The 20884-nt window shown below is 45.5% G+C and overlaps 1 protein-coding gene across 2 annotated transcripts in view; it reads left to right on the forward strand.

Moving 5' to 3' along the window:
* Nucleotides 1–1568: 1568 nt before the first annotated feature.
* The window catches only part of EGLN3 (egl-9 family hypoxia inducible factor 3), a 43130-nt gene continuing 23814 nt past the window's right edge, over nucleotides 1569–20884 (forward strand). The window contains exon 1 of one of the 2 annotated variants that reach the window (XM_033143745.1): nucleotides 1569–2203. In XM_033143745.1, coding sequence (XP_032999636.1) covers nucleotides 1595–2203 — 609 coding nt within the window. In that variant the 5' untranslated portion in view covers nucleotides 1569–1594. Of the gene's footprint in view, nucleotides 2204–3753; nucleotides 4416–20884 lie in introns of those variants that run through there. The other variant, XM_033143754.1, reaches the window with a different exon arrangement.

Raw genomic sequence — 20884 nt, forward strand, 5'->3', positions numbered from 1 at the left:
GGCATTCCATAGAAGGGGATTAACCGCACTGTACTAGACACAGTTGAATTCAAGGCTTGTATCAGAGGCAGATTTAGGGCAGAGAAAGTGGCTCCCCCACCCCCGCACTCTGAACTGAAGAATGTGCTGCAGTGTATTGCAACTACTGTATGATGTAGTACACATGCAGAAAAGAAGGCGCACTGAATTTTGGCCTCACACAAAGTGCTGCTGAAATTTGAAAGACCCAAGCCTGCCCCTGCTTGTTTCCTAACACTATGGGGTTGGGGGTTTGCTTGTTTATTTGTTTGCTCTTGTACTGAGAGTTGTCAGATTTGTTTCCAGTGAAACAGAATTGCTGTCAAGAGCAATTGTTGCTGCTGGTCTAAGCTTGAAAGCATAGGAGCCAACTCCTAGGGTCTGAGGTCCCTTTGCCTCCCTCCCTCCCTCATAAAATATTTGAGGCGGCTGCTCCCCCCCCCCCAGTTGATTGGCATTGCCATTCAAATGGTGTGTGTGCTGCATCTTGTGATTGATTGTGCAGAGCGGGGCTTACCTGAGCCCCCTCAATATTTATTCAAGTTGGCACTCCTGCTGGAAAGCCAAGAAAAGTCCAGGAATATAATCAGGAGTACAGATGATGCTGTAAGGAAGAGAGTTCCTGTGCATGTGCAGAATGCAGTTCTATCTACTAGACTAGAAACACAATCAAGGTGAGCTCAGAGCCTCCAAGTGTCCCTATTTTCTAGGGACGGTCCTGGATTTACAGAAGGTGTCCTGGTTTGATCCTGGAATGCTCTGCATTTCCTTAGGACGCCTCTATTTCCATCGGGGAAATGTTGGCGGGTATGTCTTAGCCTGATAACAGTCGCGCACCTTTGTTTTGAGAACTTGTGAGCCAGCCACCTCTTTGCACTTGAGCCCCGCAGAGTCACAGAGAAGAACCTAACAACCACCAAACACTTTGTCCTTCTTAAGTCCTGCGTTTAAAGTGAACTGGGGCACTTTTTGTCCTAACAAACACACGTGGAACGATTCGTTGCAGCAGCAGTGGTGGTGACCCCATTATCTTGATTTCCAGAACGGGACAGGCCAGGACTGGAAAAGCGAAAATAAGTCAAAGCCCAGGTCCACCCAGGTGAATGAATGGAGCCAGCCGCGGCCAGCGTTTGCGAGCTTCCTTTGTGGCTCCCGCCCCTCGTTCCAAGCCGGAGAGAGGGCACGTAACAATCCCAGATCCCAGTCTCTCCCTGCACGTCCGGCACTGCCCGGGAGCTTTTTCGTGCGCTGCGTTGGATCCCGCGTGTTCCCAGCGCGTGTCCTCGAGGGATGGCTGGGGGAGGAGGCGGCGGCGAGAGAGAGGAAGCGAGGAGGGCGGGAAGGAGGGAGGCGCTGGGCGGGGGAGGAGGCGCCGCTCGCTCCCCGTGGTACGTGTGCACGCTCTCGAGCGGCATGTCCTCGCTCCTCGTATCCGGCGGTGGGTGGCGCGAGTATGGCATTTCCCGCGTGGAGCTTGGGCCCGGCCAGAAGCTGCATGCCGCCGCCGCCGCCGCCGCCGTGGTGAGGCGATGCCGCCCCTCCGCCCGGGAGCGGGACCTGGTCTTGTGCGCAAATCATGGCCTCCGGCGGGGAAGCGGCCGAGCAGCAGCCCCCGGCGGCCGCCCAGCTCCGCGGAGACTCAGTAGAAAGCATGAGGAGGATTTTCATCCGCCACCCGCCCGGGAGCCGCGAGGAGGGGGGCGGAGAGGAGCAGCCCGCCGGACCGGCGGCAGGCCCCCTCGGAGGCTTCCTGTGCCCCGCCGCGAGCTCGGCGGAGGCCCCGGGCGTCGAAGGCGCTTTGCCCTCCGCCGGCTCTCCGCCTCCCAGCAAAGCTCCTCTCCGGGAGCCCCGCAGAGATGCGCAGAGGCTAGTCTTACACTACGTGGTGCCTTGCATGAACGCCTATGGCTTGTGCATAGTCGACCACTTCCTGGGGCACAGGATGGCCGAGAAAATCTTCCAAGAGGTCCTGGCTTTGCACCTGAGTGACAAATTCCAGGACGGCGCCCTGGCGAGCCAGAAGGCAGGCGGCGGCAGCCGAGCCATTCGCGGGGACGAGATTTTGTGGGTTGAGGGTAGTGAGCCGGGCTGTGAAAATATAGGCTCCCTCCTGAAAAGAATGGATAAGCTCATCATGTACGCAGATGGCAAGCTGGGGCGCTACAAAATTAGAGGAAGACACAAGGTTAGTAGCTTGCAAGCATCGAGGACCCTCGGGGTCCGCCTCGACCGAATATATAACTCCGAGCTCCTCTGGAGTTTCTGATCTCCCTCTCTGCCATTTCTTGCACTCTTCCGAGTCTTAACCACGCAATTCCTGGCCGCTCTGCTACAAGCTGCAACTCGGACTTGGTATTTGGTCCCTCGAACCAGATCCTAACCGTAGTTCGATCGCTTTGTGAAACAATTTTTAAACCGGGTAGCCTTCACACCGTGGCAGCCCACGTGGGATTTCCTATATCCACGAACTGGAGAAGTAGTAGCGGGTGCGTGTGTGTGGCGGAGGGGGGGGGGGAAAGAGAGACACCTCACTACGCTTAAAGACACAATTTCCTTTTTTTTTGCTTTTCCCGCCTTCATCTAAAAGTTCCCGAGAGTTATTAACCAGGATTTGTGAGCTACAGTTTCAAGGAGAGCAAATTTTCTGAAACACTCGTGCGTGTATGTACATACAGTATATATAACCCCGAACATCTTACTTTAACGACTCTAACGTTTATATTGTTAATTGCTGAAACGATATCTTGGCAGGCTATGAAAGTGGGCATATTTTCCTAGCTTTTAGGAGAAAAGGAATGAGATTTAGAATCCAGGTGGTGACAAGTCAGTGAGTGCTTTTTAAACACATAATCTGTAACGAGAGGCTTTTGAAAGCAGGGAACTGGTACTCCGCACGCATGATTTTGTTTGCAAAGCGAATTCCAGCTCTCCAATATGTTTTGTCAGCAGATGATCAGGTGTGAAAAGTGGGGAGGATGTCTTGTGGGAGAGGGCGAGAAAGAAAAGATGGAGATAAGCATTTGTAAACTCGCTCCCCATCCCTATAGCATTAAGTTGCCAAGAGAAACTCAACTGGCATTTAACGCGCTTATACCCTCCCCCCCCCCTCCGTTTGTTTACATTGGCTTGTAGTATGTGACCGTAGTAAAAGCGTACATGCTAGGGGAGAATTCCTCAATGGCGGAGACCACACCCACTCCGAGTTGTAGGCGGCGCATGACAAACCATAAGCCGCGCCTCCTCCAAACACGCGGCTTTTCCTCTCCGCCCTCTTCCCCCCACGCCTTGATTCAAGCCGTGAACCCTACGCGGGTTGGACGCTCCCCGCGAAGCCCCGCCTCGTCTCCCTCTTGATTGGCTGCCCTCACGTTCCACAGGGCTGCGGGTAGGCGCGGGGAGAGATTGTCCCCGGGACGGGGCTCCACCCACGTGGCGCTCGCCGCAGAAGTAGGAACACATTCTGCACGTAGCAGACGTATTAATCAGAGAGGGGCCATCTGCTGCCTCGGTGAAATAAATTGAAAGGAGTTTGCAGGACTCGGCACCCAATTTTTTTTAAAAAAAAAATTAGGGGGAGTGATCACAACAGCAATTGCGGGGGGGTTCACACACTGGTCTCCCGGCCTTAAAGCTGGTAGAAAAGAGCTTCATCAGCTTCATTTTTCAGCAACTGCCTATCTGCCAAGGTGCTGCTCCCCCCCACCCCGGTATTGGGTGGAGGTCAGTTCGCGGAAGGCGTGCGGCCACCGTCCGTTCACTTCATTAGCAGGCTTTGTGTCGCCCAGGGGTTGGGAGAACCCGAGAAGGTGACTGCTGACTGCGCTGAAGACAAAAGTACGACTTTAGCCAAACTTTTGGGCACGCCGGTTTCTCTGACTAGCCGGACCCTGATTTGCTCTGCTCGCTTCTTTCTCCCAAGAGTTAGGCAGTTGTGTTAGAATCGCTGATAGAAACCAGGTCTCCTGGCGCTCTCTCCGCTGCTTGGCTTGCGGCTCTTGACTTTCTACTACAAAGGGGCGAAATCAGTCGGGTTCATTAAAATGCCACTGGGACATATCATGAGATTAGACCTAGAGAGAATTGCCTTGGACTACATAGTGCCTTGTTTGCATGACATTGGTTTTTGCTACCTGGACAATTTTTTGGGCGACTTGGTAGGAGACTGTGTCCTGGAACGTGTGAAGCAGATGCATTATAGCGGGGAGCTGCAGGATGGCCAGCTAGCCGGCAAGCGCAAAGGCATCTCCAAAAGACACTTGAGGGGAGACCAGATAAAGTGGATCGCAGGCACTGAGGAGGGATGCGAGGCCATCAACTTTCTCTTGTCACTGATAGACAGACTGGTTATGTACTGTGGAAGTAGACTTGGCAAATACTATGTGAAAGAGAGGTCCAAGGTAAGAAATTCAAATGGGGAAAATAGCTACTAACACTTTTAATGTAATGGGGACTTTTAATTAGGGAACCATTCTTGAATGTTTGGGTTATAAAGGGGTCAATATCCTTATTTGCTTTCATACTGATGCTGAGTTTAATCTTTCCATCATGAACTGCAAAACACAGGTAACCGATGCCAGGGATGGTTTTTATGATCCAACACCCCAAGTTAAAATCCTAAAAAAGTTTATTGTGAATATGCTGCTTTGGAATCAACTGGATTTACTAACTGGTTTAATAATTTTTCATTTTTTCAGTGCAGCATGTGAATGACTATACCGGTAATTCACACTGGGGCAGCCAACTTGGTTTAAGTGAGATTATAACAGTGTAATTGGCCCTCTTGTCTCCTAGAAGTGGAAATGCAGGGTGCTGAATTTGTAAGGAATTTGTTTTTTAAAAAAATATTGCTTATAAGAATTGCAATATAGCATTGATTATATATCTGTAGAAGAGTTTCCTAGAACTATACTGGCAATTCAAAATGATTTTGAATGGTGCCAAAAGTTTGTATAAATCCATTGCCTAATTAGATTATCCTTGCTTTCCTGTCACTTTCCACTAAGCTCCAGGTTGGGTTCTTGTGGTGGTCATATGCTGAGTGCTTGTCAGGCTCCTGAGCAGCTTACCGGTAGCTTGTCTTTAAAAGGTAAAGGGACCCCTGACCATCAGGTCCAGTCGTGTCCGACTCTGGGGTTGCGGCGCTAATCTCGCTCTATAGGCCAAGGGAGCCGGCGTTTGTCCACAGACAGCTTCCGGGTCATGTGGCCAGCATGACAAAGCCGCTTCTGGCGAACCAGAGCAGCGCACGGAAACACCGTTTACCTTCCCGCTGGAGCGGTCCCTATTTATCTACTTGCACTTTGATGTGCTAGTTAATCCCTAATTTATGCACATGTGTACCAGCAGAGGACACTGCACAGCTGAGTAAATAAACAAAATCCACAGCAATTAATAAATTAATTTATGCTGAAAAGTGACCGAAGTGTGGGCCCATGCATAAACTCCTTTAGGTTTGCATTGATCAAACTGATTGCACAGCTTCAACATTCTGTTAGCAATCAGTTTCATACAATTTAAGCCTTTGCATGTCAGAAGTAAATCCTATTGAGCTCAGTGGAATTTCAACTTACTCCCTGGTTAATGGAGTTAGGATTGCAGCTGTGGAATGAGAAACAACAAAAATCCTGATTAAATGGCCATGAGAAGACATTCTGTAACAGTAGTTAGATTGGTTTCCTTCTTCCTTAGTTTCAGACTTCATTGGAAGCACCAGGTAAATTATTTCATTGCTTTTGCTTCCTTCCCTACCACTCAAGAGGTAAAGAAGTAAAATAATGTCATGCATATGTTCAGTTGAACAAAAGCAGTTTTGACAAAAGGCAGCACATTAGCTAGTTTTTTTAAAAGTTATTTGGGACTTTCTTCCTCACTTCTGTGTTGTTTATTATTCCAGCATCCTTCATACTAATGAATGAAGTTTTACCAGAACTCAACTTTAGATAGTGACTAAGCCTACAGAATAGTCTTAATTATTTACAGTGCAATCCTATGCCTGTCAGAAGTAAGTCTCATTGATTCAAATGAGGCATACTCCCAGGTAAGTGGGTATGGGATTAAAGTCTTTGGGTTGTGTGCAACTAACTTTGAATCAGAGTAGACCCAGTGATCTGTTGCTGTTAACATCAGTGGGTCTACTCCGAGTCAAAGTTAGTTGACTACAACCCCATCATTCACAAATAGGACTTGCAACAAAATACTGCAGTGTGGACTGGGTCTATTCAGAGTTCCAGACAACAATGGCCTTTTGCAAGACACTCCATTCCTCCTGGTTTTGTCTTCCCAGCCAGCCCATTGTACTGTGGCCACCGAGCATGCTCAGTGAGCTATTTGGGGTTTTTCCCTCTTACTTTTTTGGGGGGGATATTTTACGTTTTTGTGTTTCAGCAAACCTTGGGACTCTGCTGAACCTCTTATGTATTGATGCATTTTGGCTACAGTCTAATGAGTTTGCTATTAGCATATAGAATTCTTAGTTTTGCTTATGTTTATCACAGAAGTAGAAGTTAAACTGAGTTTAAAGCAGGGATCGGCAAGCTTACCGAACGATGGGCCAGTCCAGGCTCCATCCGTCAGAAGATGGGCCGGAGCGTGTGTGCATGCACGCTCTTCCAGGTCAGAGGAGTCCCCATGCGCGTGCGCACATGCTATTTCCGGCGCTCCTCCAACCCAGATGTGTGCCAGAAATAGTGTGTGTCTCCATCCCGCACATGTGCACACACGCTATTTCTGGCGCACATCCGGGTCGGAGGAGCGCTCGTGCGCATGCGCACAGGTGCCATCAACCCGGAAGTCGGTCCCTGTGCCGTGTTGCGCCGGTAAGAGCAGGCGGCAGGGGTCACCATGGGCAGGATAGACAAGCCCATGGGCCTTAGGTTGCCGATCCCTGTTTTAAAGATATCAACCATCACTCTGACTGCTTGTAAGACTAGCCACAATATACGTAAAGCTGTCTTAAGGTGGTGATTGTAAGCATGCTTACTAGGGAATAAATCCCAGCTGAATTAATTGGGACATGTAAGCAAAGATGCTTAGAACAATGGAGCACGGGAGATGGAACATCATGGGGGAATGAATATGGAAGAGAAATCATAACATACATTGCAGCCATGGGAAGTTATATACAGTGGTACCTCTGGTTGTGAACGGGATCTGTTCCAGAGCCCTGTTCGCAACCTGAAAGGTCTGCAACCTGAAATGCCGTGTCTGCGCATGTGTGTGACGCAATTTGGCGCTTCTGTGCATGCGCGTGATGTCATTTTGCGCTTCTGTGCATGTACAAATTGCCGAACCCGGAAGTAACCCGTTCCAGTACTTCTGGGTTTGGCGCGTGCAACCTGAAGCAATCGTAACCAGAGGTACGACTGTTAGAAGCTGATTTAAGCCTCAGTCTTGAAAATAATCTATAGCCACAATGATTTACACACTTACCTGGAGCCAAGTCCCATTTAACTCAGTTGGACCACTTCTGAGAAGATATGCATAGGATTGCACTGTAAGTTTATTTACTTAATTGTATTTATATTCCACCACCTTCTCCAAGGAGCTCATGTTGACACACATGGTCCAACCCTTCCTCCTCTAATCCTTGTCAGATCCATGTGAGGTGGGTTAGGCTGAGAGGCAGTGACTGGCCCAAGGTCACCCAGTGAGCTTCATGGCTGAGTGGGAATTTGAACCCTGGTCTCCTGGGTCTTAGCATGACACTCTAACCACTATAACACACAGGCTCTCAGTTTAAGATTGTTGCTTTAGGCTGTAAGCTGATAACAATGTAAGTCCCATTGAACTCAAATGAAGAAGGGCTATAGCTGTACCTAGGGGTTGATGAAACTCCTACAGGGTCACAAGCCCCTGTGTGTGCGTGTGTGTGTGTGTACATACAGTATTCAACTGTCTGGTGTTTGAGTCCTAGCACACCACCTGGAGTGCCCCTCCCCAGCTCAGCACCTGCTTTTCCTGAAGGAGGAATCTGCTAGGATCTCCAGCATAAAAAGCTGCTGCTGCAGGAGGGACAGAATAATGCTAATATAGTCTTTGTTGCCTTGCCGAAGTTTTCTCACGTCAACTTGGTTTATAAAGTCTGGACTGACTCTGCTTCTGGATAGGGAGCAGTGCAAGCCTAGTCGTGCCTACTCTGAAGTATGTCCCACTTGGAATATAGGAAGTGGCCTTATACCTCAGCCCATCTAGCTCACTATTATCTGAATAACAACAGCGCTCCAAGATTTCAGGCAGGAGTCTCTCCCAGCACTACCTGGAGACATAGCTGTCAGCTTTCCCTTTTTTGCGGGGAAATTCCTTTATTCCAGCGTCATTTACCACTGCAAAAACAGGGAAGGTTGACAGCTACGGCTGTTTCCCACTGCAAAAAAAGGGAAGGTTGACAGCTATGCCTGGAGATGCAGACATGCATTAGTTTTCAGTAAGCTTGATGTAAACTTTCCCAGTTACATTATGTGTCCGCGTTTTGCATGTCACACAAAGTCTTAGCAGAAGTAGAAGTGAAGAGGAAATCCCAGTCCAGGTTGAAGGGAAGTCCTCTTGGCTGCTTGAAATCTTGACAAATCAAAGTGAGGTGTTTATATAAAACTAGGACTAGCAACTAATCCTTATGGTACCGTAAATGTCTGCTACTCCCAAGTATTCAGGCCAAAGAAATACTTGCATGCAGGCATCATTTCAATCAGCAATTACATATGAAAGGCAGACAGCTCAAAACATTGTGCTGCTGAAAGTAAACACTACTGTAGTTCAGGGCTGCAGCTAAAATGCACAGTAGCTCACAAGGTGATGATTTCCACAAGCAAACTATCTAAAGTAAAATTTAGCACGACCGCAAATGTTTAATCTCCTGTTCTCACCAGTGACACAGTGGTCCTGCCTCCCAACGTGTGCTCCATGCTATCTATATCACAGTTAGGTTTTCATTCCCACCCCCTCCCGGGCACTACCATGCAATTTGTCATTGTTACTTTAAAGTTTCAAAAACTCTGGACAATAATCCAAACCAGGCTTGGGTATTCCTCCCTGTCTCTCCCATTTCCTTCTCATGCTTTCTTTCTTTCTTTCTTTCTTTCTTTCTTTCTTTCTTTTCTATACCACTCTTCATCCAGGGAACTCTGGGCACTTTACAATATAAAAACAAAAATACATAACATAGTAACAAAAAACAATAACACACACACACGTTTAAAGGGTCATAGATGGTTTAATTCAGGCATAGGCAAATTCGGCCCTCAATATATTTTGGGACTACAACTCCCATCATCCCTAGCTAACAGGACCAGTGGTTAGGGATGGTGGGAATTGTAGTCCCAAAACAGCTGGAGGGCCGAGTTTGCCTATGCCTGGTTTAATTATATGAAGAAGGGCTTCAGATGAGGATTGCAGGGTCTGGGTCAGTTCATATCGGTTACTCTAACCATAGTTTGTCATGATATTCATATTGGAGAAATGATGGTTTATGTATTGTTTTATTTATTTATGACAGAGTCTGATCTTTGCCAAATGGCCCCTGGGTAAGAATATATATCATTAAAACACAATACAACAATAAAAAATAATCCACAGCTACTGCAAAAATATTTGCTTGTCATTGGAGTGTTAATAGTATTGGTGTCGATGCTAAGCACCCAATTATGATTTGAAGTCATGGTTTGCAAACCATGGTTTGTCGGTTGATGCAATAGCTAAACATACTTGTCATGGCTCAATGGTGGAGCATCTGCTTTGCATGCACAAGGTCCCAGGTTCGGTCTCTGGTTAAAGGATTTCAGGTTGCAGGGCTGGGGAAGATTTTGAAGAGCTGCTGCCAGGCATAGTAAACAATATTGAATTTGATGAGCCAGTGTTCCAAAACAGTACATGTCTCTTTTATGTGTTATGTGTCCATTATCCCATCATTGCCATCAGTTTCAGTGGAGCTGCTTTGGAAAACTAGTTGGTTGATTCATAGTGGTTTATGTTCATGTCCACAAGTGTGTCTAAGGCTTGACCTGATAAGAAAACAATATTATTCAAGACTGTAGCTTACTCCTTATCATTGTTGAGTATAGCTTGGTGAGCTATATCTGTGCCTTTTCTAATTCCTAAGGCTTACTAACCCATTTTATAAACCTTTGCATTGCTCTTTTGGCATATTACAGAAGGAAAAACCTCACTGCGCCTGTGGTACTGCAACGGTCTTTGACACTGTACTGTGCAGCTGTTGCAGTACCCCAGCACATGTGTGTAGGTCCAAAGCTTGTCTCCAGTGATGTTTCTCCATTGATAGAAGGCACTTTGATCCAGCAGAGGCTTCCCTCAGCCGTAGGAGAAGGCTGGTGATTTTCTCCAATTCCCCTAATCCCTGCATCTGTTCCAAAAACATGGGATGCTTCAGAACAGCGTGGGAGGTGGTGCTAGGGATTGCAGGGGAGCAGGGAATCGGCAAAAGTCACCTCCTTCTCTTTTCCACAGACGGAAGTCTTCACTGAATGCATACCCTGGAAATAGGCACTTAAGCACTGGTTGGTGTTACTTGTTTATTGCAAGTTTTTGTTTTCTTGGTTTTTTTTTTTTTGGTACTGCCTTTCAAGTCCTAGAGCTAAATGATCAGTGCATATTTCTGTGGACATAAAGATATTTTGTTCAAAATCCGAGGTCAAAGCTTCCTGTAAATGGAAAGCGCTTCCACCAAAATGAGATAATGAGGATATAAAAAGGTAGAAAGTTTCCACCTCAGAGAATTTTGAGCAGCAATTTGTCTTCACACAAAAAAAGCCACAGATTTTTTTACTCAAAAACGGATTGAGTTTGTTGGCACGGAGTGGTGCCTTTGTGTGAGTGACAAAAAAAAAAGTGAGTGGGCTGCCATGACTGAAAACCAGGGTGTAAACTGTTGCCAAAGTGCCATATCACTTTGTATGTCTTGTGCTCATTTTTAATCTAGGTATTTTTACCTTAGGACAGAATTGTTAAGTTGTTCATTGGGCCTCTTCATGTGACTTTACAATTTTTGTATACATTTTTAATCTGTTTATTTCTATCATTTTGTTCCCTGCTTGGGGATCGAACATATTCAACGAAGAGCAGGCTATGAATACTGTCCAGTAAATAAATAAAGGTGATTCTCTCAAACAAGCAATCCTTCAGTGCATATCTGAAGGGGTACTGGCTGCTTCAAATGCCCTGCCGAACATTTGAATGAATTCTCAAGTGGCATCTGTGTTACAAAGGCCTGCTTTGTTGGCAGCGCAGATGGACTTGAGGTGAGCATGATGCACACATTCTTGTTCAGATCTGTATCGGCATGTACCTGAAATGACTCTTGCATGTGAGAAACACCTAATGCTGCGTTAAGTCCTGAAAGATCCCATAGCCTCTTTGTGGTAGGCCACTTCTGGTACTGCTCTTAATATTGTCTTAAAATGGTTCCTCTGCTATCAAGGCACAGGGCTGGATCTGAGAAACCTGGCTGCCTAGCATGGCGTGATGAAGCAGCACAGCCTCTGCCGCTTGTACAGCCAAGGTGAAAGGTTGGAGGGGAGGCAAAACCTTGCTCCACACTACGCTGCAGTAATTTTGTCTGCCTGCACTTCCAGCTGGTAGAGTAGGAAGGTCCACAGTGGAGAAGTGATGCTGGCATAAATCCATAGAGGTGATTTAAGTTAAGTCAGAGGAGGATCTTCCCCCATCACATTGTGGGTGTGGACTGCTGTTAGTTGCACTTGGGTCCCATTGAAATCAGTGGGACTTCACTTGCACATGACTACCTTTTCATGTTTGATAGTATCTAAGTGCGACTAAAGTGCATCTAAAGCTATGGTTTTCCCAGTAGTGATGTATGGAAGTGATGTATGGAGGTGAGAGCTGGACCATAAAGAAGGCTGATCGCCGAAGAATTGATGCTTTTGAATTATGGTGCTGGAGGAGACTCTTGAGAGTCCCATGCACTGCAAGAAGATCAAACCTATCCATTCTTAAGGAATTCAGCCCTGAGTGCTCACTGGAAGGACAGATACTGAAGTTGAGGCTCCAGTACTTTGGCCACCTCATGAGAAGAGAAGACTCCCTGGAAAAGACCCTAATGTTGGGAAAGACTGAGGGCACAAGGAGAAGGGGACGACAGAGGACGAGATGGTTGGACAGTGTTCTCGAAGCTACTAATTTGAGTCTGACTAAACTGCGGGAGGCAGTGGAAGACAGGAGTGCCTGGTGTGCTCTGGTCCATGGGGTCATGAAGAGTCGGACATGACTAAACGACTAAACAACAACAACAAGTGCGACTAGCTTAGCCTGGTTCCAATACATAATGACTCTGTCTCACCGTTGCAGCTGTATTTATCTCAGTTCAGGAAGTCAGGAACTACTATTACTATACATGAAGTCACATAAAAAACATGAGTTCCAGAAGTGCAAACTTATTCCTGTTCTGGGCCTGAAGCATAAGAAGCAGCATGATTTATTACTGGGTTGTTGAAGAGCACCGCCTTTGGAACTATAATTGTTTATTATAGGTTACAAAGGATTTTGATGATACTTGCATAGCAGCATGCTTTGCAATTAGTTTACAATGGAACGTCTGATGAAGACTGCCATCCTGGAGAAATATGCATAATTTGTCTTTTTTTTCTAATGAAATGCACATGTTCCTGCATAATGGCTGGGCTCAAATCTGTTCTCCTGGCTAACTGCCAGGATGCCCAGTGTTCATCAGACTGGGTCGAGAGCCACTGGAATTGTAAATACAACAGACAAGTCATTTTATGATATCGGACAGAGGAATTTAGCTTTGGCAGAGATCCTGGAGCAGTTGCCATAGCTGTGTGTCAGAGCTGATATTTAGATCTATGTTTATCAAGCAAGATTAGTTAGCCTGGTTGATTAAATACAGGAATAGGGTTTTTGTCTTCTTCTTCTTCTTCTTCCTCCTCCTCCTCCTCCTCCAAATAGTTGAGGCATTAAAACTCTCTGCGCTTTGATACACCTTTATTTTTTCTCACTCCAACTGCATTCTCAGTTCTTTTATGCAACAGCATTCCTTTTATGCAACTTGTATTCCACATACGGCTTTCCAAAGTAGGTCTTGGGTTTCTATAAGATGATTTAGAAGGCAGGGCTGGCCTTACCATTAGGGGCAGATGCTGATGAGTGGTGCTGGAGGACTGGGTTGTATGTGCCACATGGCCTGCCTTGTCCTCCTAAGCTAGCCTGTTGCCTTCGGGTGCGGTGGAGGATGCTGTCCCATTGCCAATGCCGTAGTAAGATTCTGCTGGTCCCATTGGTTTCTATACATAGTGTGGGAGGAAGGCACCTTTGGAAAGCAAAATGCCTTTAGCCAGTTTTGAAAGACTGTTGGATTTGGATACAGGAGACCTATATTCAGAATTTTGAACTGCTATGAAGTTGTGTTCAGCACAGTGCCAGTATGCATGGTATCTAATGTACATTGCATAAGCAGGTTTCCTGCTCCATAGGCTTAATTTGGACAGATAAAAAGAAAATGGGAAGAGAAGGCAGGACAGTGAGAATAGCTCAGTTGGTAGAGCATGAGACACTTGTGGGTTTGAGCCCCACATTGGCAAGAGATTCCTGCATTGCAGGGGGTTGGGCTAGATGACCCTTGTGGCCCCTTCCAATTCTACAATTCTACGACTCTAAGGGTAGCAGAAAAATAAATGCAAATCCACTTAGATGTACCCAGGCTTGGGGCTAAAAGGACTAAGCCACAGGTTTCACAGAAAAGACGAGTTTTGAATAGAAAGAGAGAGGTTGATTCTATATTAATGACCTGGGAGTGAATTTCCATCATAAGAATGAGTCTTGGACAAATGTGCTCCTCTCAGCTTGGCCTTTCTCACAGGTTATTGTGGAAGATGTATTCAGTTACAATTGTACAAGGATCTGTACATTTGCAATAGAAATTATGAATAGATATAATCCACATACGTAGTCTGTATACTAATTTTAAGGATAATTTGTTCTCTTTAAATTTTGTTCCATGGGCACACAACTACTTGGAGGGCACACAATGAAGTTATTGTTGTTATTTTTTATTGAATTTAATTAGTATCCATACAATCAGATTTGGTTAATGAAGAATTCTGTTCCAGAAACATTCGTGTGAACCATGATGGTACATGACCTTGTCACCCACTTATGTGAATGAATGAGGGCAGTGGTGTAGAAGAATCTACATTGCCCAAATATAACCATCTAATTTCAGGGTGTGGCCTCCCCAACTTGCTCCATGCCCACCAGAATGTTACTTGAGGATAACTAAGTCACCAACTGTCCCAGCATTCTTGGTGCCTACATCCACCAAAGCACGCACAGACCTTTTGTTACCATTCCAACTTATTCTACTTGAAAACCTATCCCCCCCCTCTGATCTAGGATATGGAGCAGTTTCTTTCTTTCTGTTCTTATTGGGTCCAAGCTATAGGTTGCCTAGGTTGCTTTAGCTGAAGCATGAAGTCACTGGACTATTTCTATCTGCTTCACTGCTTTGTTTTAAAATCAGGTTGTTAATCAGGGCCCCTAATCGGTCACATTGTCATTGACGTTGCCAATTCTTCTTTTCTGCTTCCTGCGAAAAGGTATTGTGTAAATTGCTTAAACTCTATGTGACCTTTTCCTGTGAACTGAACAGAGAATATGCCTTTTGCTCTTAGTCATCATGGACTCTTGAATACTTGTAGGAACTGAATTTTCATATGCCCAGGAGAACTTAATTATGAAAATATAATGACAGTATGCTTCTAAATCCACAAGGAAATGCAAATGCAAGCGGGTAGATGTGCAAGGCAGAATTTTCAGGGCCTGAAATTTCTCCCTTCCATCCCTTTCCCCAAGCCATTCTCTTAGCCACGGTCTTGGTAGTCTTGTTTCTAGTTTTGGAGCTCAGCTGGTGGGGGGCTAGTTCTTCCAAGATCTGTGTTTGATACACCACACAGCCCTTACCAACTGTCATTGGTGGAAGGAGGTTGTGGACTCTCCTTCATTGGAGGTTTTCAAGTAGAAGAAGAAGATATCCCGCTTTTCACTACCTGAAGGAGTCTCAAAGCGGCTAACATTCTCCTTTCCCTTCCTCCCCCACAACAAACACTCTGTGAGGTGAGTGGGGCTGAGAGACTTCAAAGAAGTGTGACTAGCCCAAGGTCACCCAGCAGCTGCATGTGGAGGAGCGGAGACACAAACCTGGCCCCCCAGATTACGAGTCTACCACTCTTAACCACTACACCAGTTGGATGGCAATCTGTCCTGGATGCTTTACTTGAGATTCCTACTTTGCAGGGGGTTGGACTAGATGACAATTTGAGTCCCTTCCGACTCTACAATTCTGTGAAGGGCTATCAAGTATTTATTTGCATGCAAACTGTCCCAGGTACTCAGCCTTGGCAACTCCAGGTAGACCTGGGAGAAATTCACTGTCTGAAACCTTGGACAGTTTCCAAGTGTACAGAGTAGCACAACTTACATGTTAGTAGAATATTATTGTCATGCACTTTTAGCCTCAACCATGACATTGCCCCTATCTGTGTCACTCACTGTGTCTGTAAAGAAACCCTGATGTGTGTGAGCTGCTTGTCAGTTGAGGCTCCACACCATTGGGGCATCTGCACAATCAGGTGCTCTGATTATGTGGAGCCCCCTACTCCTAAGGAGCTCATATGTTGGTTTTTGGTTGATGCAGGAAGCAGGGTCGATGTCAGGGGTGTGGCTAAAATGTGGCTCTGCTCCAAGTCAACATGCCATTGCAATCCACACAAGCAATGTGTGGATAGGTGTAATATTGAGCTAGATGGACTAGTGGCTTGATTTGGTATAAGGCAACTCCCTATCTCTGTGTTCCAAAACCAGTATAATTTGCTTATATGTTTTAATGCCATTATTTTCACCCCCAGAAATGTGTGGGTTTTTAAAAAATGAATAATGCATTTAAAATGTCCCTAATGAATGGAAAGGCATGGATGTTCATTACACTGATTGATGAAGGCAAGTGCGTCTGCTGAAAGGCAAACCTGTTTGTTTGCAGAAGGAATTCCAGGTGTCTAATTGAGTTAACAATTTACTTTGGTATCTTTATTTCCTTCTAGAATCAGCTGCTTCAAAAGCTTATGGGCAAGAGGGAATGAAAATGCAGGTCTTGCTAGGGGCTCCAGTTTATGCATAGATCTTCCATCTTGGGTCAGACAGAGAATTAATCGTATGTTAGCAGGAAGTTAAATTAATGAATAGTTCTGCTATTACAGGTTCTGATTTTGCAGTCTGTGTTAAAGGTATGGATACTGTCGGCAGCTTGAATGGAAAGCTGTGCCAACCCTGCTTGCATTGCTTTGCATTGATGTTCCTGGGCCTATTGCCTGTATTTTGCTTCCTAAGCTCTCTGTCCTTGATCAGCAACCCACAGCCTCTTCTTGTTCAGGAACCCCTGCACAAAACACCCATTCCCTGTCTGAGACCCTGGAGAGCTTAGTGTCAGCAGTACAGTAGGACCTTGGTTCTCAAACTTAATCCATTCCGGAAGCCCGTTCCAAAGCCAAAATGTTCCAAAACCAAGGCACGCTTTCCCATAGAAAGTAATGCAAAAGGGATCAATCCATTCCAGACTTTTAAAAACAACCCCTAAAACAGCAATTTAACGTGAATTTTACTATCTAACAAGACCATTGATCCATAAAATGAAAGCAATAATCAATGTACTGCAGCCGCACAGTCAATCAGTCATTGGCTGAACTGGGTTCCACACAGTCATAAAAACAAAAACAAAAGAGCCGCAAAAACAAAAACGCAAAATAAATAGCAAAACCAGACAGAAGTGTGCATGCACACGAAAGCTCATACCAAGAACAAATTTAGTTGGTCTCTAAGGTGCTACTGGAAGGAATTTTTTATTTTATTTTGTTTTGACTCAAAACGGAAGTGTGGCACTCAAATTGGAAGCGTGACACTCAAAAAATAAGAGAACAAAACATGTGAGAAAGAAGGTAAAGCGAGGGAGTGATGAAAAATTAGAAAACCAGAGAAGGAAAGGAAGGAAGTCAAAAACTCGGCGGAGTTTGTGTAATATTGTAAAACCTTATATGATGATTATGTCTGTATTTTGTTTGTTGATGCAAAATAAAAAGATGTTTGCAAAAAAAAAGAGGAAGCGTGACATTCAAAATGGAGCACGTTCGGCTTCTGCAAAAAGTTCGCAAACCGGACCACTTACTTCTGGGTTCCAAGTTGTTTGAGTACAAAAGCATTTGAGAACCAAGGTACCACTGTACTGAACTAAATGGACTATTAGTCTGACTTAGCTTCTTAATGACAGCATTTTTTGGGGGGCAACGAAAATTATAATTCTTCAGTTTCGTTTATTAAAATTAGATATTATACAAACTAGTATTGAACATGCATGCGTTTAAATTTGCATAACTGGATGTAGGCACACCCTTAGCTCACCGACTTTGATCCAGAGAAGTGAGCTATTTGGTTCCCCATTACTTTTGCCTTTGTTTTTCAAACAGCGATATCTTATGGGCGGCGCTGCTGCTGCTGCTGTTTGGAAAACAAAATCTGCACCCCCTTCCCATTTGGGCCAACTCTTCTTCTTGCTCTCACGGACGTGCTGGAACACAGGCATTATTTCGTAACAGGTTTCGTTGAAACTGCTGCGACTTCCTCCCATGTAAATGGGACTTAATTCCACTTAATACGTGCTGGATCAAGGTCTGATGCAAGCACACATTTGTAGCAGGGAAAGCAATTTTTTTGCTATAAAAAGCCGATTAATGCCAGCTAATATTTTCATCAAAATAATCGCTTCGCTGATTGCAGTGTTTAGTTATGACTGTGTGCTTGGCGGCATTCGACTTAAGACTAGAGTCTGCTTTATTGCCTGAGATACATATAGGTAATGCTGCTAATTGTATTTGCAATAGCGCCCGGATTGTAGTATAGATGAGGGACTGCATTGTATGAAGCACTTCAGAAAGAGATTGGGAGATAGATAGGCAAGCCGGCATGCTTTGTGCTCACGGTATGATTCTGTAAGCATTTAAACAATTGTCAGACACTTAAGTATGAAGCAAGGTCTTGATGTGATAAGCTCTACCTGGCCTGGGGGGGAACTTCTGCTTGTTGAGACCTTGGCTGATAGCAGAGCTTCTTGGAAGTTCCTGTAGGCCTTCAGGGGACTCTCCTGTGAAGTGTGGGCTTACGTGTCCCATGGAAACAAAAGATGAATGTCGTAAGTAGGAGCTTCATTCCTTCTTGTCCACATAGTGTAGTCTCGTCCATTTTGAAGGTTCAGTTTGCTTGGTAGGATGAGGCATATTAGTCCTTTTGGTGCCATTGTGAAAACCCACCCCCAATTTACAGGCCAAGAAGCAGTGGTTCAGAAGAAGCAACAATGAGAACAGAGTGTGCTGTTCTAAAGCAGACTTAGTGCAGGCTCCAGAGTTCAATGAGCTATAATAACTGCTGGCAGTTTCTACCGTGCTTCTTGTACCAGCACCCAACTCGGCTATTTCAGAGCAATTGGCTTCTTTAAAAGAGGATTAGACAAAAGGATAAGGATATCAATGGCTGCTGGACACAAAGTTCAGCTTCCATTGTCAGAGGCAGGATGCTTCTTCTGAATGATAGTTCCTGGGAATCACAAGTGTGGAGAGCACTGTTGCAGGCAGCGTCCAAAATTCACCAGGTGCCAGGCACTTTTTGCACCTGGCTGCCGGCCACTTGTGACCAAGTGATGATGCCCGGACACCAGGATGGCACCATATGGAGGTCCATGCCTGGGGATCCTTGGATCTTGACTGTTTTCACAGACTAGCAACACCTCCTGTATAATTATATCTGCACAATCAGAATGAATTTCAGGAACCCAAAAGTCTTATAGAAGGAGGAGGAGGAGGAGTTTGGATTTGATATCCCGCTTTATCACTACCCGAAGGAGTCTCAAAGCGGCTAACATTTTCCTTTCCCTTCCTCCCCCACAACAAACACTCTGGGGCTGAGAGACTTCAAAGAAGTGTGACTAGCCCAAGGTCACCTAGCAGCTGCATGTGGAGAAGCGGCGACGTGAACCCGGTTCCCCAGACTATGAGTCTCCCGCTCTTAACCACTACACCACACTGGTTCTCTTACGACTTTTGAGCCATCAGGCTCAAAAATGGCAACTAGGCATTCCGTTTTGGCAATTGTAACCCTGGTTGGCTTTTTGCGAGAACAGGATACTGGAGTTAATGGGCCATTGGCCTGATTCAGCAGGCTCTTATGGTGTTTCTTCAGACTTGGCCCCCTTTGCATCCCATATCACTGGCCTTGGGCACTCATTTGAATTGCCACAGTTCCGTTTTCTTCCGAGCTCAAAGGGGAGAATGGGTGCCTTTTTCACTGGACTCACCTTATCATATTAGGAACGTTTGGGAGAGATGTTCTCCCCACCCAAAAGAAGAGCTGCTGGATCAGACCACTGGCCCCTCTGGGAAGTCTTGTGGATGCTTTGCTTGACTGCTGCTTGTTCTAATGTCATATCTCTCTTTTTAACCTGAGGTATGGCCTGTTCTCAAGTGCAGGTGTAGCATGAGCACATAAAACATAGTCGTCTTTGCTGTCAGATGGTGGCAGCATCTCTCCAGGGTCACTGTCCAAAGGACAAAATACATGTGTGTGTGTGTGTGTGTCCATGGGGGGGGGACTATGTTCCTTCTTGGGTTGAGAGATTAATCCTCTTGCTTTCTTCGTGTAGCAGTTTCCAGCATGATCGATGAACTAGGAAATAATCAGGATTCCTCCATGGTAGGTTATACATCTTAAGACATTTATTTCCCATTGATTACACAGGTAACACCAATGTGCCATTGATATAAATCTCATTGCATTAGCAACAGACTTGACCCCCTATTTAGTCTAGAGCTGGATTTTATAGCATGGCTTGAACACAATCACTTTGTAAGTGAGGTAGGAGAGGTTTATTATTAACAACAAGCAATATGCCCTTCATTATGACATGGAAAAAGGTCTTGTTTAGTTCACAGAGGTGACTTTCACCCATTTGCATTGTTTTCCCCCTTTATAGGGGAGAAAGTAAAGGGGTGCCCTTGAGGATGATACCAAGCCTGCTTCTAACTGCATAGCCACAAACATTCCTTTATCCTAGGTTCTGTTTTGTGGTCACACTAGACTCTATAATAAGCCTCATAATCAGAGACCAGCATCACACCGTAGAGCAGGCACCCCCAAACTCAGCTCTCCAGATGTTTTCGGACTACAACTCCCACCATCCCTAGATAACAGGACCAGTGGTCAGGGATGATGGGAATTGTAGTCCCAAAACATCTGGAGGGCTGAGTTTGGGGGTGCCTGATCTAGAGACTAGATGGTAATACTTGGGCTCTTGATAGTCATCTGTTAACCTAAGCTACCTCACAGGGTTGGTGTAAGATAAAATGGATTGGGGGGGGGGGAGAACCATGTATTCCTCCTTAAGTTCCTTGAAGGTGGAATATAAATGTAATTGATGAGGATGATAGGTGGCTTGTATATCATTTTTGTTATTTCTGACATTCGTGGAGCTGCAGAAATGTGCAGTGTGTGTCGTACAGAGATCAGATATTATTTGGGTCCTTCCCATGTAAAGATATAACTGGTAAAGTAAATCCCATTGAAATCGGTATGACGTATTTTCAAAAGAGGCTTATGGTTGGACCTTAAGAACATGGATGGAAAACAGGCAAATAATGATGTCAGGGCTAGAATATATCATGGCTGTGGAACCTGTGGTCTTTCAGGTAACTTTAGACCTCCCCCCAACTCTTATCAGCTCCAGCAACCATGTCCAATGGTAAGGGATGGTGGCAGGCAGTCCAACAATGTCTAGAAGGCTGAAGGTTCC

The sequence above is a fragment of the Lacerta agilis genome, chromosome 1 (genome assembly GCF_009819535.1).
Source record: "Lacerta agilis isolate rLacAgi1 chromosome 1, rLacAgi1.pri, whole genome shotgun sequence".
NCBI classification, from domain to species: Eukaryota; Metazoa; Chordata; class Lepidosauria; order Squamata; family Lacertidae; genus Lacerta; species Lacerta agilis.